Here is a 27,504-nt window from a genome sequence, read left to right as displayed (position 1 = left end):
AGAAAAATGATCATTTTTATTAAAACATACATAATAACTTTAATGACTTATAATTCTATGAAAATGTTAAGAGGGCATAAAACAAGTGTTTGTGATTTTAATAATGCTGCTACTGGTTTCCAGTTGGTCAAGACACCAGTTAACAGCGACATCTGATATGTCAGTATACTGACTTGTCTTCTCCAGGGAACTTCTCAGAGTCATCAATGAACACCCATACTCTATAGGGAAAAAAAAAAAAAAATTAAAGGTAAGGAGATAATTCACAAGAGAATATGGTGCTTTCAATTACTAACTACATCTTCTTCTTCTTGCACCCTTTTAAAGCCTAGCCAGGCTCATGGGCCCGGTTTCAATAGCGTATGTGTTCCCTTCACTTGCCTGAGGGTGTTGGCTCTGACCCAGCAAGCGATTGTATCAAACATGTAGATTAAAAACAAATTAATAATTTCTTACAAAGTCATAAGGGCTCAAATTTAGGAAAGGAAACTGTTGATTTAATGACTAGTATTTCCTTATGGTGCAATGGTGGAGGCACAATGGCCCAGTGGTTAGGGCAGCAGACTCGTGGTTGTAGGGTTGCGGTTTCGATTCCCAGACTGGGCATTGTGAGAGTTTATTGAGCGAAAACACCTGAAGCTCCACGAGGTTCTGGCAGGGGGTGGTGGCGATCCCTGCTGTACTCTTTCGCCACAACTTTCTCTCACTCTTTCTTCTGTTGGCCTGCTCGCTTAGCCAACAGGGTGGCATCATTTGAAGGCTAAAATAATGTGAAGCACATTGTGACCAGCGATGTGTAGCAACATCTGATAGCCTGGTCAGTCACAGTGATTTCCTTATGACACTGGAACAATGAAAGACAAAGTTGAACTTGGCATGATTTGAACTCAGAACAAATACCAAATGGCCAAACAGCAGATACTCTAATGATTCCACCACTCACCCCAACAAAAAAAAAACAACTTACCATTGCCATTATATACTTCTTTCTTGATAATATCCATAATTAATAATTTCAGATCAGCTTTGGGGTTCAATAATGACTGCAAGAGGCAAAAATATCAAAATTAATTCACAAAGTCAACCAATATGAAATCTATTTCTTTCATGAACCGCAAGTATCTATAGGACAGGGCCTTTACTCTAATTGATTTTGAATTATGCAGTAGATGAAAATTAATATCATGCTTATAACTAGGCTAACACTGCAGTCAAGATAGTATTATACTCTAGATGAGAATTCCAAGTATTTCATGGGACTGGGCACTCATTCTAGTCACTATTGTATTGTACACTGGACGAGAACCACAAGTCTCCATGTCATAGGGCTCTCACTCAAGACACTGATGTATTATACTTTAGATAAGAATTTCAAATATCCATAGGACTAGGCCCTCACTCTAGTTGATTTTGTGTTATACATTAAATGAGAATTTCAAATATTCATAGGACTGGGCCCTCACTCTAGTTGATTTTGTGTTATACATTAAATGAGAATTTCAAATATTCATAGGACTGGGCCCTCACTCTAGTTGATTTTGTGTTATACATTAAATGAGAATTTCAAATATTCATAGGACTGGGCCCTCACTCTAGTTGATTTTGTGTTATACATTAAATGAGAATTTCAAATATTCATAGGACTGGGCCCTCACTCTAGTTGATTTTGTGTTATACATTAAATGAGAATTTCAAATATTCATAGGACTGGGCCCTCACTCTAGTTGATTTTGTGTTATACATTAAATGAGAATTTCAAATATTCATAGGACTGGGCCCTCACTCTAGTTGATTTTGTGTTATACATTAAATGAGAATTTCAAATATCCATGGGACTGGGCCCACACTTTAGTCAATGTTGTATTATACACTAGATGAGAATTATAAGTATCCATAGGACAGGACTCCACTCCAGTCAGTGTTGAGAAAAATTTTCCAGACAAAACAATATCTTTTGCAGAAACAATTTGGTAACTTCATCTCATCTAAATAACTCAATGAAGACAGAGCTGAGGTGATGCAGAATTTATGTAATGCAAACATCCGACAATAAACAGAAGGAAGCAGGTGTGGCTATGTAGTAAAGAAGTTTGCTTCCCAACCACATAGTCAGTCCCACTGCATGGCATCTTGGGCAAGTGTCTTCTACTATAGCCCTGGGCCAACCAAAGCCGGCGAGCTGGCAGAAACGTTAGCACACTGGGCGAAATGCTTAGTGGTATTTTGTCTGCCATTACATTCTGAGTTCAAATTCCGCTGAGGTCGACTTTGCCTTTCATCCTTTCAGGGTCGATTAAATAAGTACCAGTTACGCACTGGGGTCGATATAATCGACTTAATCCATTATTTAGTTGTTTTTACATCCATTGCCCCCTTTTGGCCACCCAATTATCACCTCACTTTTCTTCAACACCCTCCTGGATCTTTCCACCAGCCCCATGGGGTAGTTCCATCCACTTTGGGAACCACTGCTTTCACTTTTCAACCTGTAGCATAAAGTCACTCCCCTCTCTACTATAGCCACACTCAGTTTAAGGAGGACCTTAGTCGTGTGAGTTACATGGTGACCTCACCAGTTCATTGATACGACACAAAAAAGAAAAATTACTCTGTAAAATGTCAAAGCAGACATTTGAGCAGAATGCAGCCCTCCCACTCACTGGATCCTGTTGAATCAACCAAATCATACCAGCATGGAAGATGGGCATTAAATGATGATGATGATGATACACAGAACCATAAAGTCAATGGATCTTTGTAGGATGATAAATATGTAAAAATTGACACTTCCTTCTCCAAGCCTAGATTCAAAACCAAATCTAAGAGTTCTAGGTCGTCCAAACCACCATGATCAACAGGTGCGAAAAAAGGTTTTTTTTGTCCTGTCAAAAAGTGATTGGTCATCTCCCTTTGACCTACGACCTCAGCCATGTCAGGCGAAGTTCAACTGGACAGGAGCTGACCTATTTAGGTACAAACTCTGCTGCAGTATGTCTGTCCTTCTAGCTGCCACGATTATTATAAGTACGGTGGTCAAGACTGGGGAATTTGGGAATTATAATGATTAGAAACATCATTTCTTGTGAAATTTACTAACGACACACATATCACTGGTGGTATAGAATCTAAGAACACTGAGGAACCAAAGAATAATAAATCTTGGTTTAACGGAAGATCTTTCATTGCAGTTGTCTGGGTTATTGGTGGTAACAGTTGAACAAAGGAGAATCTAAAGAAAATATAAATAAATGAAAAATGAAGATAAAGTCTCACTTGTCAGAAAAAGAAGCAGCAGCCACTTAGAGTAGAATGATGAAACATACCTCATATGTTGAATTTCCAAGATCAGAACGAGAACATATTAAGCCTTGGTGTTCCATTTGTTTTAAGACTTTGTTCAACATACTCTCCACGTATTCCAAGGACTGGAAAAGACAATAAAAGAGCAACATCCATACAGTGTTAGGTAGAGCAGAATTATGAGTAATTTTGTATTCCTCGAATGGTTAACTTTATTGTCTGGTTTAACACTGTCATCATAAGCGAGGAATGGTGCAAGCTTTCCTGAAACCAGGTCTCTGACATGAAAAATTCCTCCCACCAATCTTGAAAGCAAAGAGAAAAGGTCATAGGAAGAGACAACAAAATAACTTACTTTAAAGAATTAAATTTGGTAACATAAAAGTAATTAGTTAACACTTCTCATTCACACTGGACAAAATACTTAGCGGTATTTCAGCTGACTTTACATTCTGAGTTCAAATTCTGCTAAAGTTGACTTAGCCTTTCATCTTTTTGGAGTCATTAAAATAAGAACCAGTTGAACACTGAAGTCAATGTAATCAACTTATCCCTCCCCATTGGTGTCCCTGTGCCAAAATTTGAAACCATTATCGATCTGGCCAATCCTGCCAGATCAAGATTGGAACCTGGAACCAGATGGCTGCACCAAGCTCCAATCTGATCTAGCAGAGTTTCTACAGTGGATGCCCTTCCTAACGCATGAGTGACTTCCCATTTCCAATATTTGTTTGTCCTCTGTAAACATTGCAACTCCTGTAGAACATTAGTTGGTAAACAAGTGAGGGTTAATGAAGAAAGGTTATATAGGCGTAGGAGTGGCTGTGGGGTAAATAGCTTGCTTACGAACCACATGGTTCTGGGTTCAGTCCCACAGCGTGGCACCTTGGGCAAGTGTCTTCTACTATAGCTTTGGGCTGACCAAAGCCTTGTGAGTGAATTTGGTAGACAGAAGCCCGTCGTATATGTGTGTGTGTGTATATGTTTGTGTGTCTGTGCTTGTCCCCCCCAACATGACTTGACAACCGATGCTGATGTGTTTACATCCCCATCACTTAGCAGTTCAGCGGGGTTGATTTGCTCGACTAAAAGCGGTGCTCCAGCATGGCCACAGTCAAATGACTAAAAAATTCTCTCAGTAAGTCTCATCCAAGCGATATCAGCATAGAAAAAAACAGATGTAAAAACAATAATGGCAAAGATGGTGATGATGATGATAGTGATAAGGATGGTGAAGATGATTATGGCATACCTCATGAACACCAAGACTATCTTGGATTCTGTGCATAATGTCATGTTCTTTGATAGTTTCAATATTAAACACTGTTATCTTGGCCAGTAGTTCTCTCATAACATTCTCCTGGAATAACAACAACACTTAACACAATACATAATAAAGGAGTTTCTATTTTGATGTGTGATGGTAATCAATTTGTTCCATTGTTTCTGGTGAACCAACACTAGAGACTCTAATATAGCCTCCTGCCCGGCTAAAAATAACAGTAAAATATCCTTCAAATAACACTTTACCATGAAAATGGGGACCGACACATTAGATAATGTAGTTCTAGATAAACTATGTCAGTGTGCATACTCGACAGAGTGTAAGTACCCTGAGAGAAAAGTTGGACCTAAGAAGCATCAAATGTGGTGTGCAAGAGAAACGACTGCACTGGTATGGCCATGTGGCGAGAATGGATGTGGATAGCTGTGTGAAAAAGTGCCACGCTCTAGTGGTTGAGGGAATCTGTGGAAGATGTAGACCCAGGAAGACCTGGGATAAGGTTGTGAAGCATGACCCTCGAATATTAGGCCTCACCGAGGCAATGACTAGTGACCGGGACCTTTGGAAATATGCTGTGCTTGAGAATACTCGTCAAGCCAAGTGAGACCATAACTTCGTGGCCTATGCCAGGGGTGTAACCAGCCCACTTATATAATGCGTACCTTTCCTTCATTGGTCACTAAACTTTGCTTGTGAAGACCTGTTGAGGCAAGTGAAATCGAAATTGAAACCAAATTCGATGACTGGCATCCGTGCTAGTGGAGCACTAAGAGTACCATCCGAGCGTGATCGTTGCCAGAGCAACAAACTGGCTTCCGTACCAGTGGCACATAAAAAGCACCTTTCGAGTGTGATTGTTACCTGCATTGCCTTATTGGCACTTGTGCTGGAGGCACATGAAAAAACATTCAAGCGAGGGCGTTGCCAGAGCCGCTAGACTGGCTCCTGTGCAGGTGGCACATAAAATGCACCATTTGAGCGTGGCTGTTGCCAGTACCGCCTAACTGGCCCTCGTGCCGGTGGCACATAAAAGCACCCACTACACTCTCGGAGTGGTTGGCGTTAGGAAGGGCAACTTCTTTCAGATTGATTTTTACACAATATTTCAAAACTTGAGTGTACCATTGAAAAATAGAAGTGGGGCATTGCCATCCATCACTCCAATTTTCTTCAACACCCTGCAGGATCTTACCACCCGACTCCCCAGGGGGTCAGTATCACCCACTTTGGGTAACACAGTTCTAAACCATTCCAGTTTGTGCAGAAGTCATTCTACACATAAATAACATCTAAATGGTTACCAATGGTTTCAATCCGGTTCTTATCTCATTTGCTTCCAGCTGCAACTTCTGAACTTCAGATGCCAATACTAATGTTTGGTCGTAGACAGTCTTGTACAAATATGGACTCTGTAACATATGAGTGAGTTCAGCAGAAACACTGGATACTGGTGCTGGTGGGACAAGAGTTAAGGAACTTGCTTCAGTTTTTCAAAACTAAATGTAACATGATACAGAAGAAACTATAACCTAGCACACTCTTTTGCCCAAACTGACCCCTAATGTCTAAGTCTCTTACTTTCCTCCTAATACACATCTAATTCACCCTTCATGTCTATGTACTTAGTACCCCACCAGTGTAACATAACTGTCCACCTCCATATATACCCTGTAAACCTACACCTAATGTACCTGTACTTTACTTTCCCAATAATCTCCCAGTATTGTAATACCCAACTAATATCCATGTACCGCAACACCCACTAAAGTCAGTCTACCTAAACTGGCCACTCCTTACATCATACCCTATGCACCTGCCCCCAATGTTAATGTAACTTACCTCTCATGCCCTAATCTCCATGTACTCTTTTTCTGCATTAACATCAATGTACTCTGCTTTTCCTCCAGTATCCATTAGGCAGATAGACAAATGTGTGTGTGTATGCTTGTGTTAGAATAGACCAGTGCATCAAATTGTGTCTCTTCTCTATTAACGAGTAATTTATCCATTCAGTAATTACCAAACTAAATATGTAGTGAAGAGGAGATCAATACTAAAAAAAAAAAAAAATCTGAATGACTGCAAACACGGATCTCTTCGGTTTGAACGGCAGTTTTTTCTAGCGGTGTCATATGAAATTGTCACCCATAATTATGACCCTAGTATCGATCTATTGCATTTCAGTCTGTTTTAGGGTTAGGGGTGGGGGGAAGGGTATCTTTTTCTCTTCACAGATGTAAATAAACCCAATCTGTTTCTTAAACAAGGGACATATTCATACGGCACAGAATGTTTTTTAAATCAATGGACGTCACCGATTGGTTGAAATTGCAGAAATTGAAAAAAAACCCAGCAAATATCTTACAAACTATAGAATTTTCTCAATAGAGCCAAGAGAAAAAAATGTTTTATAAACACATTCTACCAGTATACAAAGTTTAAAATCTTTTAGTTACGTGGAAGTTATAAAAAAAAACTGCCGTTCAAACTGAAAAGATCCGCAAACAGTAAAAGAAGAAAATTGAAAGACTTTTGAAAAAGGATACTGATGTAGTTTATCATTATTTCATTGACACCTTTGTAAGACTTTATTTTTCCTCGAATGTGAACCATTTCTCCAAGACTAAACTCTGGATGCAACGTATGTGTTTTCAAGCGTAAACTTTCTGGAAGAAAACTCCTGAAGTCATTGTCTGAAAATATAAGATAAACCTTGTTTACTTGATATGGTAGCATCCAGAGTTCAAACCCAGGAAGGCAGTTCATCTAATGCTTTAGAAATTCTTATTTCTTTATTGCCCACAAGGGGCTAAACACAGATGGGACAAACAAACAGATGAAGTCGATTATATCGAACCCCAGTGCGTAACTGGTACTTATTTAATCGATCCCGAAAGGATGAAAGGCAAAGTTGACCTCGGCGGAATTTGAACTCAGAACGTAGCGGCAGGCAAAATACCACTAAGCATATTGCCCGGCGTGTTAACGTCTCTGCCAGCTCGCCACCTTCTAGAAATTCTGCCAATACACCACCCTGTAGTGCTGAACATATTGCTGAACTTCACACTGGATTGTACAAGAGACAAAACTAAGTCTCCCAAATGTCTCTCTCAAGTTATACTTTAGTAAGGTTAGAGTTTAAATGATTTATAGCCAAGTATTTAGTGTTGTGTAACAAGAGTGTTAACTAAAGCATTTGTCTTATGAAGAAAGGCTGAAGATGCTTGACCTTTATTCTCTCGAAAAACAACGACGCCGTGGTGATCTCATTCTCGCTCACAACATCATAAGCGGAAAGCGTAACCTCTTGAAAGAGCTGTTCTTCACTCCTGCTCCAGAGCGTGGGCTGCGGGGTCACTCAGAAAAGCTCTATCTACGACGATTTCATCTCAATCGAAGGAGAGGGGCTTTCTCCGTCCGGGTTGCAGATCTGTGGAATAAGCTGCCGGATGAGATAGTGAAGATGCCGACGACCGCTCAATTCAAAGTCTCTCTTGACCAGAAATGGCCTGAACTCTTTGCATGAACACCCTCCCTGTCCCCCTACATGGCCTTGCTTTTGTTTTTTGAGCCAATAAAAATTAAATTAAAAGCAGAGTGACATGTGTAAAAGAAAGATGGAGTGATTGGAGTCATTTGTGAAGATTTCAGCTTCATAAAGTGTATTATGGGTTAATTAGTTTATCAAACCTTTCATTCACACCATCCACTATTCCTCTCCATCAGGTTTTAAGCTCAGCTAACACTACCACTAACAAAGAGTAGGTAATTGGATCACTGCTAGAAATAACAACCAAACTTCCTTAAATCATACCTTATATCTTAGGAAAGGATAGGTTAGATTATGTGTTCCTGGGTTCCTTACACACAGGAAAAAAAAACAAAAACAGGACGTTCATGGCTGGAATATCTTATTTCCCTATGTCTGCTTGATCAGGGCTGACCCAAGCCTAAAAGCCTAAACAAGGGCAACAGTTAACTATATCTCAGTTAGCCAGAAACAGAGGCAGACCTACATATAGGAGCTGTAACTGCTAAAAATGTTAAAATCAAAGTTGCAAACAAACCAACTTACCTCCAGTTTCCACTTTTTCCTTCCAAACACAGCAAGATATTATACCAGTACCATCATCAACTATATTAAATGTTTAAACAAAAATACAAATAAATTGCAGAGGTGTACTTCCCAAGCAAGTAATTTAATCTGAGACAGTATGTTGAAACTAAAACAAATAGCGTGGAGTGTTTACGTTCCTGTAACTTAGCCATTCAAAAACACATATAGACTGTTAACTTTACTTTTATTAATAGAAATTATTAAAATTACTAAGTCTTAGTAATTTTAATATTTCTATTATTGAAAACAAGTGGATGTATTCCACTAAAACTAGGTAAATAGATTCTTCGAACAGGGACAGTCAGTAGCGACACCTGCTGGGTGTGACTACGCTGCATTGATAAAGGGCAACTACCCTGAAACGTGTCTGCAGCTGTCTGACTAGCAGTATGAAGCGGCTGACCTCCCCTGTTCGAAAGTCTATAATGGACGCAGATTGTGTGTCAAATAGCTAGCTTGAGGCGATGGCCTCTTGGAGCTAATCATCGACAGCTTTAGTCTTATATTTATAAGATTGCCATATTAGTATGGCGATAACTATTAATTTACTTTTATTATTTGATGTTAAAATTGTTGTTGCATCAACTGTGACCTGATCATTGATGCTATTCCACTGCATCTCATTTGTTTAAATAAAAAGAAATTGCAGTTGGTGCAACAAAAATTTCGCAGGAGTGGCTGTGTGGTAAGTAGCTTGCTTACCAACCACATGGTTCCGGGTTCAGTCCCACTGTGTGGCACCTTGGGCAAGTGTCTTCTACTATAACCTCGGGCCAACCAAAGCCTTGTGAGTAGATTTGGTAGACGGAAACTGAAAGAAGCCCGTCCTATATATGTATATATGTGAGTGTTTGTCCCCCCAACATCGCTTGACAACTGATGCTGGAGTGTTCACGTCCCTGTAACTTAGTGGTTTGGCAAAAGAGACCGATAGAATAAGTACTAGGCTTACAAAGAATAAGTCCTGGGGTCGATTTGCTTGACTAAAAGCTGGAGCATGGCTGCAGTCAAATGACTGAAACAAATAAAAGAGTAATACCAAATAATAAATCATTATCATCATTGTTTAATGTCTGCTTTCCATACTGGCATGGAGTGGACGGTTTGACCGGAACTGGCCAACCAGGGAGCTATCCAGACTCTAGCTGTGTTTTGGCATAGTTTCTATTGCTGGATGCCCTTCTGACCACCAACCACTTTAGAGTGTGCTGGGTACATTTTTCATGCCACCATCATGAACGCATCCAAACTGCACAGGCAGGAGTGCGTTTACGCAGCACTGACACAAGTGCATTTGGGCCCAAGGACAGAATATGACCAAAATAGATATTTTATGTCTGACAGTAAAGTCAAAGAAGTGTCAAATAATTACAGAATAAATAGTTTACCTCCGAGTATAAAGTTTTTTTGTTTTTCTTGGCAACTTGCAATTATTCCCATGATATCAACTTTGAATATAGGATGGTTTTTATAACAATAAGCTCCTGTAAATAAAAGATATTTTTCAGTCATTTTATTGTACCTCAGTATCTGTTTAACAGTTCATCTATTTCTGTTTGTTTGCATCTGTGTCTGCCTCTGTTTGTCAGTGACTCTCTGCTTGACAATCTGTCAGACCATCTATCTAACTACCTGTCTATTCATTCAATTAGCCATCATGAAGTGTGGTACAAAATAGTTAAAATAGGGATCTTTACCTTTTGACCTACGGATTTAAAAAATAACTTTTTGTAACTAAACACTTTCCAACTTCGGACACTGGTAGAATGTGTCATATAAAACATCTTTTACTCTTAGCATTTTTGAGAAAAACTTATATTTACAAAGTAATTTCACCTTAAAGTTCTCATATTTCGGTAACTTCAACCAATCAATGACGTGTATTCAGCTGAATAAAATTACTGCCGTTGTACTTCGTAAATATAAGTTTTTCTCAAAAATACTAAGAGTAAAAGATGTTTTATATGACACATTCTACCAGTGTCCGAAGTTTGAAAGTGTTTAGTTACAAAAAATTATTTTCTAAATCTGTCGGTCAAAAGGTAAAGATCCAGAAAAGTAGCAAAGTACTATGTGAAGGATGTAAAAATAAGTGAAATAGAAGAGGGCAAGGACCACATAGTACTGTTCTATGACAGGGCTGTAGGAATGGAGGAGAGGGAGTGGACTACATAGTAGTGCAGTACTATGACAGAACTGTTGGAATGGAGAGCAGTGACATGGAAGGAATGAGATTAAATTGTAATATATGACTGAGCCACGTTAGAGATAGTTTTGCAACCATTGCTGAGGTTAAGCCATAAAGACTCCATCTGGGGAAAGTAAATAAATGGATAGCGTGAGAAGAGAGGCTTAAACAGGGTTACTCGACCTGCTAGAAACAGTAGACAAACATCGACGGTCATTCGGAATGCTCACAGCAGCCATATTCCTACCGCTCTATGTTACGCTGGTGAGACCCATATTGGAGTACGGGATTCAAGCCTCTACTACTTATCTCCTCAAAGACATACATCATCTCGAAAGAGTCCAGAAGCTGGCTACCCGCATGGTTCTTGTTCTCAAGCATTTGTCTTATGAAGAAAGGCTGAAGATGCTTGACCTTTATTCTCTAGAAAAACGATGACGCCGTGGTGATCTCATTCTCGCTCAGAACATCATAAGCGGAAAGTGTAACCTCTTGAAAGAGCTGTTCTTCACTCCTGCTCCAGAGCGTGGGCTGCGGGGTCACTCCGAAAAGCTCTATCTGCGACGATTTCATCTCAATCGAAGGAGAGGGGGCTTTCTCCGTCTGGGTTGCGGATCCGTGGAATAAGCTGCCGAACGAGATAGTGAAGATACCGATGACTGCTCAATTCAAAGTCTCTCTTGACCAGAAATGGCCTGAACTCTTTGTATGAACACCCTCCCTGTCCCCCTACATGGCCTTGCTTTTGTTTTTTGAGCCAATAAAAATTAAATTAAAAGCAGAGTGACATGTGTAAAAGAAAGATGGAGTGATTGGGGTCATTTGTGAAGATTTCAGCTTCATAAAGTGTATTATAGGTTAATTAGTTTATCAAACCTTTCATTCACACCATCCCCTATTCCTCTCCATCAGGTTTTGAGCACAGCTAACACTACCTCTAACAAAGAGTAGGTGATTGGATCACTGCTAGAAATAACAATCAGACTTCCTTAAATCATACTTTATATCTTAGGAAAGGACAGGTTAGATTATGTATTCCTTGACCAGAAATGGTCTGAACTCTTTGTATGACCCCACCCCCTGTACATAACTCCATGTACCCCTACATGGCCTTGCTTTTGCTTTTTGAGTCAAAATATTAACTTAACTTAACTTAACTTATCACTAAAACTTCACATCTTAAGAAAAGGATACACTGGATATATTATGTCTGATTAAAAGAGATGTCATGGTTGGAACGTCTTTGATCATAGGTCTGCTGGATTAGCATCTAATCAACACTACCAACAAAAACTATAAAGTGAAGAATTGAAATGAATCAGGGTATGTCACCCACTTGGAAGTGCTGGTTACAAAACAAAGAGTGAAATGGTTGTAATATAGGGTGTTGAGGCGGTGAGCTGGCAGAACCGTTAGCACGCCGGGCGAAATGCGTAGCCGTATTTCGTCTGCCGTTACGTTCTGAGTTCAAACTCCACTGAGGTCGACTTTGCCTTTCATCCTTTCGGGGTCGATAAATTAAGTACCAGTTACGCACTGGGTTCAATGTAATCGACTTAATCCGTTTGTCTGTCCTTGTTTGTCCCCTCTATGTTTAGCCCCTTGTGGGTAGTAAAGAAACAAATATAGGGTGTATCACCTACCTGGAAGTGTTGGGTAAGGTGAAAGATTCAGGACATCAACAATGAACAGTTTGCAATGTACATGAAACAAGGGGTCCAATCCACAGAGATTTTCATCATAAAATACCAAGTCCGTATCTTCTGATTCAGAATTAATCATGACTGTAGGTAACAGTAATAACCAAAAGAAGTGTTTATTCTATAATATAGAATGGAAAAATGAATGAATGAATTAATGAATGAAGCAGGATATAATAACGACTAGCAGCATAGCCCGGCATTGCCCGGGTATGTAAGAGCCTCTGGAGCAGACATGATGCTCGCTGTGAATTTAAAAAAAATTCCTGCCAATTTGTGAAAGATATTGTCGAAAATATATCATCTTGAATTTGAACGCGATTTCCCAAAATGGCATGATTTTATCGATTTTTTCTGATGGTAAGGTATTGCATGGAAAACTAACGTCAGAATTAAGTTTCTTAGGGTAACATTAAGCTTCACAATGAGTTTGGTGAAAATCGATTGCAAGTTGCGAAAACTACAACAGAAAATGTGTTGCAAATAAAAAGCTTAGATTCTCGACCCCATGTCGAATTTATCGATTTTTTTCAGAACTGGGGGAACTTTTCAAACTTTTCGCTACGTTAGTTTTGAATTATGACATTGGGCTATGTGTGTGTCAAGTTTCATCAGAATCAGTTGAAAGCCGTGGTCAGGGTGAGGGTACAACCTGACAGACACACAGACAGACAAACTGCCGTTTATATATAGAGAGATAATGAAATTATTGTATACAGTGCTCAGGGGCACCACAACTTGCCAGAAAGTGCGTATAAGGTGTATGCAGTAATGTACAAATGTCTGGAAAGCGAACAATGTATGAGTCAGATACAAGCTTGTGTGTGTATGGAGGGGAGAAAATCAGGTGTAGTGTTGGCGAATCTCAGAAAGCATGGAAGTTTTGAAGGATGCAGTGCTCCGACAACTAACAACAGTTTGTTCCATGCAACTCTCAGCGTGAAAAAATGTTTCCTAAAGTTATGGGAGCTGTGCTGTTTTCTGACTTTGTAAATATGTCCACGTGTATTGGACAAGTGATATAGAATTTATCATCATTTTAAGGTCCACTTCTCCATGCTTGCATGGATCGGACAGAGGCAGATTTTCTTCTGTCATGCTCTTCTTGTTGCTAGCCTTTACCTATTTCCAAGCAAAATAATATATCACTCATTGATATTTGTTGGTTTTATATCACGTGTTCGCCGTTTGCTTTGTCACAAGTTCTTTGTATCCTATTCCAGTTTTTGTTTCCATATCTGGGGCAGGTACCACTGGTATCATTACGTATAATGTTATCTAATGTTATAACGGTGGGAACAGGACTTCGGAAAATTCACGAGATCCGAGTTTTTCCCTCATAACGTTTAGGAAAATGGGTTTTTTTTTCACCGAAATTTTATAGATATACCTTTCAAACGGTATACATGACGATTATAAAGAAATTTATGGGGAAAATCTGTTCCAAGGGAGTGGGGAGAGGACTTCGGAAAATTTACAAGATCCGAGTTTCTCCCTTGGGCGATCTTTCGTTTTAACTCGAAATAATGTAAACATTGAATTCGGTGATTTCCGCGACCACGTCTTGTCAATTGTCAGTTGGGAAGAGAAAGCCAATGGGTTGTGCGTGCTTTTTCTTCTGTATGTGTGTCTATTCTGTTTTTTTTTTTGTATTTTGTATTTATATGTTGTGGAATGTAGAAATAACACACAGAGAAACAAACAAGAATACGCACGCACGCACACACACACACACACACTGAGGAACAAGCACGTACGCACAACCCATTAGCTTTCTCTTCCCAATTCAAAGTTTACATTATTTCGAGTTAAAACGAAAGATCACCGGAAATTGTGTTTTTATTTTTATTAAAATTTTATTAAAATACTTTTCACGGCATACATTACGATTATAAAGTGTTCGATAAACATATCAATGTGTATAAAGAGACAGGGCATTCTTTCGATACGAGTACCCTTTATATCACGTGTATTTGTTTACATGTCAAGAAGATCGTCACTTTCCGTAAAATTTCTTGGCGACCCTTCGGTATACGTAGGGTACCGGAAGTGGCTTTGTTTACCTTTCTGAAGATAACAGAAACCCTTTTCTCCCACCCCTAACCCCCCATATATATATTTAAAAAAAACACTTTCTTGAAATGTATCCAGTACTTCTGGAAGTTACGCCAATTTCTTTTTTTTTATATATATATATGTAGGGTTAGGGGTGGGGGAACGGTTTCCTTTTTCTTCAGAAATGTAAATAAACCCACGTGACAGCTATGTATCTCGTACCGAAAGATCGCCAAAAGCGATCCTTCGGTATAGGTACACACGTGACTTTGTTTACATTTCTGAAGATAACAGAAACCCTTTTCTCCCAACCCTAACCCTAACCCCCCATATATATATATAAAAAACCCACTTTCTTGAAATGTATCCGGTACTTCCGGTACTTATACCGAAGTTACGCCCAAAAGAAAAAAGAAATGAGGGAGTGCCTCTGTCTGGACTTTGCCCTGAACAGTGTTGATATTTCAACTTCCAATTGATCCACAAACAGACATAAATACCAAAGTCTGCTCGATCACGGTTGGCAGGCTAAAAAAACGTGCACATATATGTATGTTGCTACTAAAAGAATAACTAAGACATACTTACAAATATACTTCAACTCCCACTGTTTAATAACATCTCCCTTTGAAACAACGTTAACTCTCTCTTAACCATCAAATTCAACGTCCTTCTCTCACGAATTATATTCCGTATTGACAACATAATATTGAATGTGGCGCCAAGCAATGAGACTCCACGGTGTAAACTGATAAATAGAACCTGATGTAAAGAACATCCCGCTACGTTAGCAGACGCACACGTCTTTATATTTGTTCGTCGTTTGGTTTTTTTTTTCTCTTTTTACCCCCATGCTAGCATGGGTTATACGAATATATCATCAAAATAGTTTCTTGTCACTCCTTTACCAGTTTTTCATGTAAGAATAACTTATTCAGCGGAGTTTCGGTACAAGACACCTACATAAGTTGAATTTTCTCTGTTTTGCTGAGGATTTTCCCATTTTTTTTCTCTGCCCGGCTTTCGAAAGGATGGGTGGTATCTATTTTATGAAAACAGAAAAAAAATGTTTGAAAGTTTATAATTTTTTTTTCACTTTAGTCCCCTTCGGACCGACTGTGGGTAATTTCTTTTTTGCACTACGCACATGGAATTTTTGTAAATATTTTCACACGAAAAGGTCTGTGATTTAAAGGAAATTTGGATGTTCTTTCTAGCACAGGCGTAACTTCGGTATAAGTACGGGATACATTTCAAGAAAGTGCTTTTTTTTTTATATATGGGGGGTTAGGGATAGGATTAGGGTTTGTGTTAGGGGTGGGAGAAAAGGGTTTTTGTTATCTTCAGAAATGTAAACAAAGTCACGTGTGTATCTATACCGCAGGATCTACCAAATCCACTCACAAGGGTTTGGTCGGCCCGAGGCTATAGTAGAAGTCACCTGCCCAAGGTGCCACGCAGTGGGACTGAACCCGGAACCACGAGTTTGCTAAGCCACTCCTACGCCTATTAAATTTTTTATAAATTTTATACATTTATTATTAAAAAGAAATAAGAACGAAGTAAATTTAAAACAACTTTACTAAGTTTATCGTTGTTTTCTTTGTTCTTCATGAGTATAACTTTTCTTGTAGATCACAATGAAAAGAGTAGATCGCATACCAAAATAGCCCCTACTGATGTTTTTCAATATTTTCTCCCCATAAACACATTTTCAATTCGTTTTCCCTTCCCCCGTTGTTTCTGTTTATAATTAAAAAGTATTGGAGAACCTGAGGTAACTGCTTTCCAGAGTTATGTCCCTTGGATTGGCCTTACGAATTCAGAAGTCAGAGGGAAGAATCTAGTATGCCGCAAAGAAGTATTATATGTATGCCTGTTTGTATGGGGTGGAGGGGAATAAAAAGTGGGCAAGAGGAGAAGAAAGAATAAGACGAAGCTATGAGATAATTGGACGGGAAAATAAAGTGAACGAGGGTCAAAGTTTGTAAGTAAAGGTGAATCTCAGAATAGATGAAAGGAGGAAAAATTATCGTGAAGAATTTGTTTTAGTCGGAGCCTTCTAGAACTTTACGCTCACTGCTCTCATGAATGGCAGTACCTTGCATTAAATGTTTGAGTCCAACGTAGATGTAATGACTGGCATTTTCCCCTTTGGAGTTCCCCTTACGCCTTATCATCACTTAACGTCCGTTTTTCATACTGGCATCGGTTGAACCCAAAGTTTTCCAGAGTTATGTCCCTTGGATTGCCACGCGCTTTCAAAAGCCACGAGGCGAGCCAGTGGTCCCTTTAAGGAAAACCTATACAACCACACTGCATACTTCAAACACTTTGAGAGACAGAACATGGCTACACTGGTCAAACATATATACTAGTTGAAAGATAAGGCTGCAGACTATAACATCAAATGGAAACTTGAAAAACATTCAAAGCTTACAAGAAATGTGGATTGTCTTTCATGGAGAATGCCCAGCTTTTTATATGCTAATTCAATGAGGTGGTCACTCAGCTGATTGAACAACTTAATCCTCATTATCGAAACCAATGGAGATGCATTGTTTACTATATGAGCTCACTCACACACACATATGTATTATCTGTTTTGTCCCAATATTTAGTCACCTTGGCGTAAAAATAGTTGCCCCTTAAAATCCTTAATCCTTAAAACTGTTTCAGCCCGAAGGCTGCGGCCATGCTGGGCACCACCGTTGAATGAGCTACACTAGTATGTGAAACCACCTCTGATACGTGGCACTTGATCAACAAGGGAGTTCGATGCCGCTGCCTGCATCTGTGTTTCCTGCCGAGAGGTAGGTTCATCTGGGACCCCCGACATGAAGAGATCCAGTTTAGTTTTAAAGAAACCCACATCCACACCATGCAGGTCTCTCAGGCATTTAGGAAGGATATTGAAGAGCTGTGGTCCCCTGAAACCCAAGCTGTTGCAGTATCTGGTCCTGTATTTTGATGGTGATGTTGAAATCTTTGGCACCATGCAGTGGCGCCCCGTTCTGCAGTTGGGGTAACTTTGAATGCCCCTAGCATTTTTTTGGTCTTTTTTTTTAAGTAGTTGATCCATGTAGGTGAACATCTGGAAGAATGCAAAGACATCACATACTTTGGCAGTAAGATCAGCTGTAATGGAGATAGGAAGAAGTTAATATAAGAATTAGCAAAGCTAACAATGCCTTTCTCAAATTAAGAAGAATCTAGAAAGTTTACATCAGTGTAAAGATCGAAATCCAACTGATGTCAAGCATTGTCTGCTTTGATCTTCTCTGTGGCTGTGAGTCATGGCCTCTAGCACCACTTTTCATACAGAGACTCTATTACCAGCCTGGAAATACTAAGAAGATTGTTGTTAAGTTAGTTGGTGGATAGCAGGAGGATGAAATGGCATGTGATGAAAATGTATCCCACCCAACCTCTAAACCAGTGTCTCCAGTGGTCTCTGCAGGGCCCAAGGAAGTTAGGGTATCTGAAGAAAACTTGGAATTGGGCACTTGACAGAGACGACTAGAAGGCCCTGGTAGTCTGATGTTCTTTGAACAGGAAGATGAAAAAACTAGTCCTAATACAAAGTTTAAATTTATAATAGTATTGATACACATAAAACTGTGATTTGTCACATTTAACCACGAAGTTCATTTTGTTAGATCACTTTGTTACTTTACCTAGGACTTGGTCTACTTCTTCTCAACCAATATTGGATATAGACAACAATGTTCATTCTGCCACTCTTCCATCTGCTTATCTATCTCACCTTCCTTCCCTAAAGATTTAGGTGGTGGATTCTGTGTACAAATGTCTGGAAACTGAATAGTGTATGAGTCATATACATGCTTGTGTGTGTATGGAGGGGAGAAAATCAGGTGTATTGTTGGCAAATCTCAGGAAGCATGGAAGTGTTTTTGAATTTATATTGAATATATGAATCCTTGAAGCTCTTTCTTGACACATGATAGACTAAAAATCATGTGAATAAAACAAGAATAACTATATATGGAATATTCCCACTGATGAAAAGTAGAATATATATGATTATATTAATCTGAATACCGTATTATACATGTTCATAACCATGGATCTTATATCAATATATGAATCTAATGGTCATCACATCTTTTACATGTGATGAAGAGCCAAGCCAAAGGGTTTTCCCACATTATCTATAAGCAATCCTATGTGTGCACTCAGTGGTGAGCTGGCAGAAATTTAACATCTGAATACCTGAGCTGCCAAAATTTTATTGGGTGTTTCTGTAAAACTAAAAAAAATCTGAATTCAGTGATAAAATATTGGAAACTTTTCAAAAATGCTGGCAATATTAAATATTGGTGTAAGGTGGTGAGCTGGCAGAATCATTAGCATACCAGGCAAAATGCTTAGCAGTATTTCATTTGCCGTTAAGTTCTGAGTTCAAAATCCGCCGGGTCGACTTTACCTTTCATCCTTTCGGGGTCGATAAACTAAGTACCAGTTACACACTGGGGGTCGATGTAATCGACTTAATCCGTTTGTCCCTTCTGTGTGTAGCCCCTTGTGGGTAGTAAAAAAATAGGTATTTCGTCTGTCTTTACATTCTGAGTTCAAATTCCGCCAAGGTCGACTTTGCCTTTCATTCTTTCTGGGGTTGATAAAATAAGTACCAATTGAACACTGGGGTCGATGTAATCAACTCACCCACCGCCCCAAAATGTCAGGCCTTGTGCCTATAGAAGAAAGGAATATTGGATATTGGTGTACCAAATTAATTATGGAATTTTTTTCTTTTTTGTCAAATACCTTAATACCTTTTGTCTTTCAACACTTTCTTTTCTATTCACTCCAAATCATTTTTTAAAAATTTTAACTCACTCAAGTGTTAATTATTTATGTTAGCCATAAAATCGATGAATATTAAAACAAAACAGCTTTACGTTATCAATATATATAAAATATTCTATCAACGCTGAAATGATGAAAAGCAAGGTTGATTTTTGCAGGGCATCGACTCAGAAGGTAAAAAAGCGGGAACAATCCTTGTAAAGAATTTTGTCCAGAACGCTAAAGCATCTATCAACCCATCACTCTAATAATGATGATGATGGCGACGATGATTTTGTTATTTTCTTTCTTTTATAATAATGGTCACTAGGATATTACTGGTACATTTTTTTTTATTGATTCAGGAAGAACGAAAGGAAAAAGAAAATATTAATATTCATGAGTTGATATGTGACTTCATTTGTGTGTGACTAGGTGAGTATAGGAATTCTGTAGTGAATCAGACAGGGTTGTCGTGTCATCTGCATTGCAGGTATTTTCTAAGGTTCGTGTGGTTTGTTTATCTCCGGGTTAGCTTTGCTTCAGCAGACCTATGATCAAAAACCGATCCAGCTATAATCACTTTATCCTTCTCTCAGTAAAGTATGTTACATATATAGCACTACGTTAATCAATGCGTCTTTACCTTTCGAAAATGGTGTAGGCAGGTGGGGGATTTGGTTGCAATTTATTGTAGGTCGAGCGACCACATAAAAAACTCCATCTTTGGCCTCTGTCCAGATTTGTGTTTAATGTACAAGCGATAGAGAAGGAAAAGTGAAAGAGGGATAATCTCAGTTCTGAGATACACGAGAGATGTGAATTAACAACAGGAGTAAACATTATATAGCCCACGAATGATATATTTTAATTTTGATATCACTGTCGTCACACACATACATTCGATGATGCAGAATAACACTAGTTTCCACGGATTCTGCTGTTTTACTACAAATACACAGTATTAACATCAACAGCTAACACACACCTTTATAAATAACCATGTTTGAAATAGATATGATTGTAAAATGTCGAGGAGCACTAAAAACTATCAGTGAGAATACTTGATTAACATAAATATTTATTTATTATTCATCGGAAATAACAATCGACTCAGATGGATTTGAAGTCAGAGATATCAAATGAAGATACTATAAAGCACTGTTGGCTTTCTGTACGTCTGCGTTAATACAGAGAGTCCAAGGAAAAAAGATAAACAGACCAAAAGGCAATGGAAGAACAGTAAGCAGATTAGAAGAGAGGGTGTGGTTTACAAAGTGAAGAATTAGTTTGTGCGAGCATTGGCTTCCGAGGATTCTACTGTTTCTCTTGATAAAGTTAGAGAGACGGCCAAATGAGTCGGCTGATACATATATAAGAAATATAATCGCCAATATATAGTATGTATATATATAAACATATGATTAGACAGATAATTAGTGAATAGATAAACAGTGAAATATAACCGACTCAGTAGACAGATAAACAAACTGCTGCTACTCAACTTTGCGGCGTTATAATACCAAGGTGTTGCAGAAGAATGAACATATATTTTTTCTAACTATTTCTGACGTTCGCTGTAATATTGATAAAGGGACGTGTATGGATAAGTGCAAGATCACAGCTGACACACAGACACATTCCTTCTTCTCTCTCTCCTTACAATCGAACGATTTGTCTGCTGTGATTGACCACTCGTTACGAAATGTGACGTAACTTTACCAGGTGAGAGGACAGAGTGACCTCCCTTGCTATGGTGTATGAATACAACCTGATGTGTGACGGTGTGTTTTTTGATAACAGTTACAAATAAGTTTGGATATACAATTGTTGAACCGACCTCGTGTTTATATTAATCATGGAAGCGTACTTAGATATGATATGAATGGCAAAAAAAACATCTCGTCTCTATCGATGTGCATTTCGTCCAAGTTGTTACACCTTGGTTAGCTCTCTAAGTTCGTCTACGATGTACGATGCGGAAGTATTTGTTTGGCAGGTGCCCGGATAGTTGTCAGCCATGTTATAGGATTAAGAAGCAGATTCTAGCCTCGCCTCAGACTCACGTTTGTTTATTTGGTGTTTCCTTTCACAACCAGCAGAAGAAAGCGTTGCCGCGCACAACCAACAGTACCTCTCTTATCTCTATTACCCGCGTCAAAGGTTCACTTTCCCCGTCTGCTCTATCGCACTCTTTCTCCCTCTACCACTGCCACCTACACACTTGCACATAGCCAAACGTAAGAAGGCGCGCGCACTAACTGTTACACACGCGACACACTAATTACTTTTATCTTATCATCCCCGCCAACACCAATCCTAGCAAAGTACAACCCCTCCCTCCTGTTTTGTAGTTGTAATAGTGGTAGTTGTAGTATTAATAGTAATATAAGTAATACTATTAGTATTATTAGCAGTGTCAGTAGTAGTAGTAGCAGTGATTATTTTCTTAGCTGTAGTGGTAGTAGAGGTGGTCTTATCAGTTTTTGTAGTGGTAATGGTGGTGGTGAAACTTAGGAAGTCTAACATTTGTTGTTTTGTAGATTTGTTCTTCGAAGCTCAACGAAGGAGAGTGAAAGGGATTTTTGTTAAATGCTGCAGTTGAAAAAAAAAAGGACACTTTTTACAACTGGAAATATATTTTCTCATCATACATGTGCTTCTGGTCAGTGACTTAAAACTACGAACAAACCGATTGAATTGCAACATTTTTGTTATTTGTATATCTCTTGCGAACACTGGCCGTCTGATATGAAGTGTCTCCGAAAGGTCCCATTGTCTTTTTTTTTTCTTTTATATTTTTGGATGAGTACTTCTTGATAAACGTGTAATTGTCTGTTGTACTTCTGACGTCCGTAGACAAATTATCTAACTTTGTGTTTATATATATATTTATATATATATAACATTCGAACAATATTGTTTTGTTCGCAGACAGTAATGCTTCCATTATCTCGTGTATATTAAGTTAGCGTTCTAATTGTTTGAATAGAAACTCCCTGACCACTGACAACTTTCCTAAATCGGGCAAGAATACTTTTCTCGCATCACTTCGGCTGTTTTCCTCTTACGACGGTCCAAAGCAATTTTTTAAAATCTACACACATGTTTGCACACACACAATCGTCACACGCATACATACACACATCACAGACAAACACACTCGCAACTCGGAGAGCAGTAGTGACAAAAGGGACGGTGACACTTTGTGGTTGGTTCTTTCAAACCTACCCGTCTCAGTTTTTTTATTACGTTTGATACGCGCTGGAGATACTTTGTTTAAACTGTAACAACCGACTGGGTTTGCGCAACAACGACGAAGGCTGCGGCCGCTAACATTTCTGGATTTAGATATTCGGTGATAGGTTGAACATTATTAACAACTGATCATGTTCAGTTTCCGAAAGAAAGAGAAAGACAAAAAGAAAGAGAAGGAGAAGAAGGAACAGAAAAAGAAAGAGAAAGGTAAAGAACAGTCGGTTTTGACCGAAGATGAACTGAACAAGTTGGACGAAGTAAAGAAAGGGCTGTTTAGGCGCCACAGTGAAAAAGAGACTACCAAGCTATTCAAGAGAAGCGGTAGTTATAATGTTCCAAAGAGTGAGAGTATCGACGAGGGCATGGCTGGGCCCAGCCAACTACCCACTTCCACTGATGCTTCATCTGCGGACAGTATGGTCACCATAAAAAAAATCAATTCGTTTTCTACTCCCAGGCCGACGGTACCACCTCCACTCCGGCCAAAACCTAAAAGTATTTTAAAAGGAACTTCCAACTATGGATCTGGAGTACCAAGTCTCAAGGTTACAGGCGACATCGATGATTCTACAACACTTCAAAGGAATACTAAATTGAATGAATCGCAATCCAGCTTAGTTAATGCCAACTCCGAGACAGCAGTTCCTCCGTCCTCAACAATACCAAACTCTTCGGCTAAAACTCAAGGTATGCAAGTCAAAAAATGTTTCTCTCATTCTACATTTTTCTCGTGTTTACATCGATTGAGAACTGTTTTGTTTTGATATTTGTAACCAATCTTTTGTACACATTTGTCACAGTAGCTAACTTGATTGTTGGCATTTGGTGAATGAGGGACATTCATGCTGTTGCGCTTATTCCCACTTCCTGCTGTAGAGTTGGCTCATATGGGACTCCTTGACAGTAGGAGATCCAGTTTCATTTTGAAGATATCTACAACACCATGTTAAGTTTCACAACTCTTTCAGGAGGATATTTAATCTTCCACGCTATTGCAGTACCTGATCCTATATTTTGACGGCAAGGAAGGTATTTTAGGTACTCTGTTATAACTTTCAGTGCCAAAGTTTGGGATGAGTTCTTTCAGGATCTTCCAGAAGTATATTGCGTATCTTTCCTGCCTTTGTTCCAGGGAGTAATGTTTTGACCTCTTCAGTCTTTCATAGTAGCTAATTAGCACTATGGGCGCGGGAGTGGCTGTGTGGTAAGTAGCTAGCTTACCAACCACATGGTTCCGGGATCAGTCCCACTGCATGGCATCTTGGGCAAGTGTCTTCTGCTATATGCTCGGGCCGACCAAAGCCTTGTTAGTGGATTTGATAGACGGAAACTGAAAGAAGCCCGTCGTATATATATGTGTGTGTGTGTCTGTGTTTGTCCCCTCACTCCCAACATCGCTTGACAACCGATGCTGGTGTGTTTACGTCCCCGTAACTTAGCGGTTCGACAAAAAAGACCGATAGAATAAGTACTAGGCTTAGAAAGAATAAGTCCTGGGGTCGATTTGCTCGACTAAAAGGCGGTGCTCCAGCATGGCCGCAGTCACATGACTGAAACAAGTAAAAGAGTAAAGAGTAATGCTATCTTCTTTGTGTTCCAAAGAATGAAAGCATTGATGAGTGCATTGCTGGGCCCAGCCAACCACCCACTCCCACAGATGAAATGCTTCAAGTTCCACTATTAATTTCACACTTTGTTGTGGCCACAGTTGGGAGCAATAATCAAGACAGCTTAGGACAAATACCCTGCAGAGGATCATCCTGATTTCTTGCTCACTTATTTTTTCTGAAAGTTCTTAGGATCCATTTGGTCAGCCACCTGCATTTCATTGCCAGCTTAGTAATATGCAAATGGAAGACTGCATCATGACTCATGTCAATGTCCAGGTTAACTCTTTAGTATTCAGATTATTCTGTCGAATGTAATGCTTATGTAATCAAATTGTTTTGAATTAATCATGCAATGACATCGTAGCATTGAAATTTTGAGGATGTGATTGCTTATTCTTAGAATGACATTGTAGGATAAGTGTGCAAAGTCAGATCTGGCTAGTTTAAAACATAAAACCGGTATAATATTTGGGCCGGATATGGTCGGTTTAAATGCTAAAGGGTTAAACACTGATGTTGATTCTGGAACTCTTGACCCCTCCAGGTCCAGTGTATTTATCTCTGCATTGTATTTAACTTTGTTGATAGCCTAGGGTTTGAAACTTTTTTTTTGCATTAAACTGCATATTATTATCGTCAGCCTACTTGTATATTTGCGGCAAGACCCCTTCCTGGGGAAGGCTAAGGGAGTAAACCCCAACAGAAAATCCGGAGCTGGAGTCCCTAAGGCGGCCTGACACAACACGTCATCACCGGCAACTCCTGCGACGCATCTGGTACCAAGCTGTATCAACCTGTCGCTCCCTTGAGCGACCAGCTGCGTGGAGAGGGGGGGGATCAAACTGCATGGGAAACAGCTGATCCCTCATACAAACCTGCCTGGGCCTTGTAGCTCAACAGGAAGGGGACTGGAGAGGACACTCCAGCACAGCCACACCAGGAAGTGCAGATAAACCCACCACTTTTTCCGAGCTACACCATCGTCTCTCGAGACAAACGGATGCTGCCCCTGCCGACTTGTATATTGCACCTAACACATATTGCAGGTGCATGTCATCTCTAGGATTTTATGTCACCTGTGACACTTTTGTTTCATCTGCATAGTTTGTGAGGGTGGCTCTCTGTGTGGATGAGGGTATATCTGAGTTCAGTAGTTGCATGTCTGAGTATTGGCCCGAAGACAGTGCCCTGTAGGACACCACTCTCTATTTGTGTTTCCTTGGAGTGGGCCCCCATTCATTACCACTACCTGATTTCCATCTTTTAGAAAGTCATGTAGCTACTCTCCTAGTTTTCTACCTGGTCAGAAACCATACTGGGTGTCAGTCAGCAAGTCATTTCCTTCAAGGAATGCAATTAGTTTCCTGCATACTATCTGTTCCATGACTTTGCTGATATACGAGGTTAGAGCGACAGGCCTATAGTTACTGGGACGTAAACACACCAGCATCGGTTGTCAAGCGATGTTGGGGGCACAAACATATACATACATATATGTATATATATATATATATATATAATATATATATATACATATATATGATGGGCTTCTTTCAGTTTCTGTCTACCAAATCTACTCACAAGGCTTTGGTCGGCCCGAGGCTATAGCAGAAGACACTTACCCAAGGTGCCACGTAGTGGGACTGAACCCGGAACCACGTGGTTGGTAAGCAAGCTACTCACCACACAGCCACTCCTGCAGTTTGTGATGTTTCATTTTATGATTGACTTAATCAAAAGCTTTCGCAAAGTTGAGATATATCATGTCTACATTTGAGTGGCATTCACTAACAGTGTAGTAAGAGTTGTGTCAAACAGCTTCTACCTGGTCAGAAACCACACTGGGGGTCAGTCAGCAAGTCATTTTCTTCAAGGAATGCAATTAGTTTCCTACATACTATCTGTTTCATGACTTTGCTGATATACGATGTTAGAGAGATAGGCCCATAGTTTTTGGCACCCACTCTGCCATCTCCTTCATGATTAGGGCATATTCGTTCCTTCAAATACCTGGAAATTTGCAACTTGCGAAGAAACTAGAAGAGAGACTGCAGTGGTTTTACTAGGGTTCATTTACATGGTTTTAGAAGTATTGCTAGGAAACTACCAGGGCTAGTTGTTGACTTCAGGCTTCCCTTGTCTATGGCTAGTATTACATCTTTTATATTGGTGTAATCAGTTGTTACTGCCTCACTTTTTACATCTGTAGTGGTAAAAGAAATTTGTAGGTTTACTGACTTGCAAATGTCATAAAGGTGGGATAAAAACAGTTTTGAATTATTCATCCAGTGTTTCACATATCCTCAATGGGTTTCCCTTGAGGGAGCCATCTTTTTGGAGGAGTGGCCCTACCCTGTAACACACTAATACAGTTTATTTTGGCAAACTTTCAGGTTTGATTTTATATTTTCTATAGCATAGGCTGCTTTATCATGGGTGCATTTCAGATTTCTCTCAATCTCCATTAGTACTTATATACTGGGTGCGATGGGTAAATTGTCACCATTTTATAATTTTGATTTCGCGCTTGTGCATTGTTTGTTTTTGATTTTGCTGACTACACAGTATAGTAGGGTCAGTTGGGCACAGCCAGTGAGTAAAACAGCACCATGACACAATTCACTCTACCAGAAATTTGGAAATGACATGCTGTACTGCTTGGCATTCATGTCTGAATCTCCATTACAAAAAGATGGTGAACACACAGAACAACCGTTGGTTTGCCATGTCCTCAAAACATGTACCGAGAGTTTATAAAGATCAAACATCCAGTCAACATCATGGTATTTGGATTGATCACTAGTGATGGTGACATTATGCCTCCATTCATCTTCCCACGCTGCCTCAGACTCAATACGGAGGCCTACATCAAATGCCTGGAGGTGATATTGCTGCTCTAGGTCAAGAGGTTGGCTGCTGGAAGACCCTATGTCTGGCAACAGGACTCTGCACCATGTCACACTAGCAGGAGAACCCAGTCATGGCTGTCAGACAATTCCTGCAATCACATCACCCATAACATCTGGCCACCTAACTCCCCGAACTACAACCCCCTTCATTATTATGTGTGGAGCGCAGTGGAGCGAGAGACCACAAAAAATTCTTTGTAACACCAAAGATGAAGGATTATGGCAGCATTCACCAACTTAAACAAGGAAACCATCCAGAAGAATTGCAGGAGA

General features: G+C 39.5%; 3 protein-coding genes across 10 annotated transcripts in view; 2 read left to right on the top strand and 1 right to left on the bottom strand.

The window, feature by feature from the left end:
• LOC118768051 overlaps positions 1 to 27,504 on the top strand; it is a 108,138-nt gene that overhangs the window by 34,927 nt on the left and 45,707 nt on the right. The window lies entirely within an intron of this gene.
• LOC115224702 (CST complex subunit STN1-like) lies at positions 4 to 21,168 on the bottom strand. 6 transcript variants are annotated; one of them, XM_036513808.1, is made up of 10 exons: positions 20,755 to 21,168; positions 12,534 to 12,711; positions 10,091 to 10,186; positions 8,661 to 8,720; positions 7,132 to 7,278; positions 5,887 to 6,038; positions 4,553 to 4,660; positions 3,324 to 3,425; positions 968 to 1,043; positions 4 to 221 (listed from the first exon to the last, which is right to left on the bottom strand). In XM_036513808.1, the coding sequence occupies exons 1-10, from the start codon at positions 20,872 to 20,874 to the stop codon at positions 67 to 69; spliced, it is 1,194 nt and encodes a 397-aa protein (XP_036369701.1). In that variant the 5' UTR covers positions 20,875 to 21,168; the 3' UTR covers positions 4 to 66. The 6 variants fall into 6 exon arrangements, with proteins under 6 accessions (XP_036369701.1, XP_036369700.1, XP_036369704.1 ...); XM_036513807.1 differs by having other exon boundaries at positions 5,887 to 6,041; positions 20,755 to 21,167; XM_036513811.1 differs by lacking the exon at positions 20,755 to 21,168 and adding an exon at positions 15,554 to 15,792 and having other exon boundaries at positions 5,887 to 6,041.
• The window catches only part of LOC115224915 (unconventional myosin-XVIIIa), a 324,165-nt gene continuing 318,433 nt past the window's right edge, over positions 21,773 to 27,504 (top strand). For all 3 annotated transcript variants that reach the window (XM_036513802.1, XM_029795876.2, XM_036513801.1), the window contains exon 1: positions 21,773 to 23,399. In XM_036513802.1, the coding sequence (XP_036369695.1) occupies positions 22,844 to 23,399 (556 nt within the window). In that variant the 5' untranslated portion in view covers positions 21,773 to 22,843. The remainder of the gene's footprint in view (positions 23,400 to 27,504) is intronic.

This window comes from Octopus sinensis, linkage group LG26 (genome assembly GCF_006345805.1).
Source record: "Octopus sinensis linkage group LG26, ASM634580v1, whole genome shotgun sequence".
Classification (NCBI taxonomy): Eukaryota; Metazoa; Mollusca; class Cephalopoda; order Octopoda; family Octopodidae; genus Octopus; species Octopus sinensis.
This window is presented reverse-complemented; position numbering and strand designations above follow the sequence as displayed.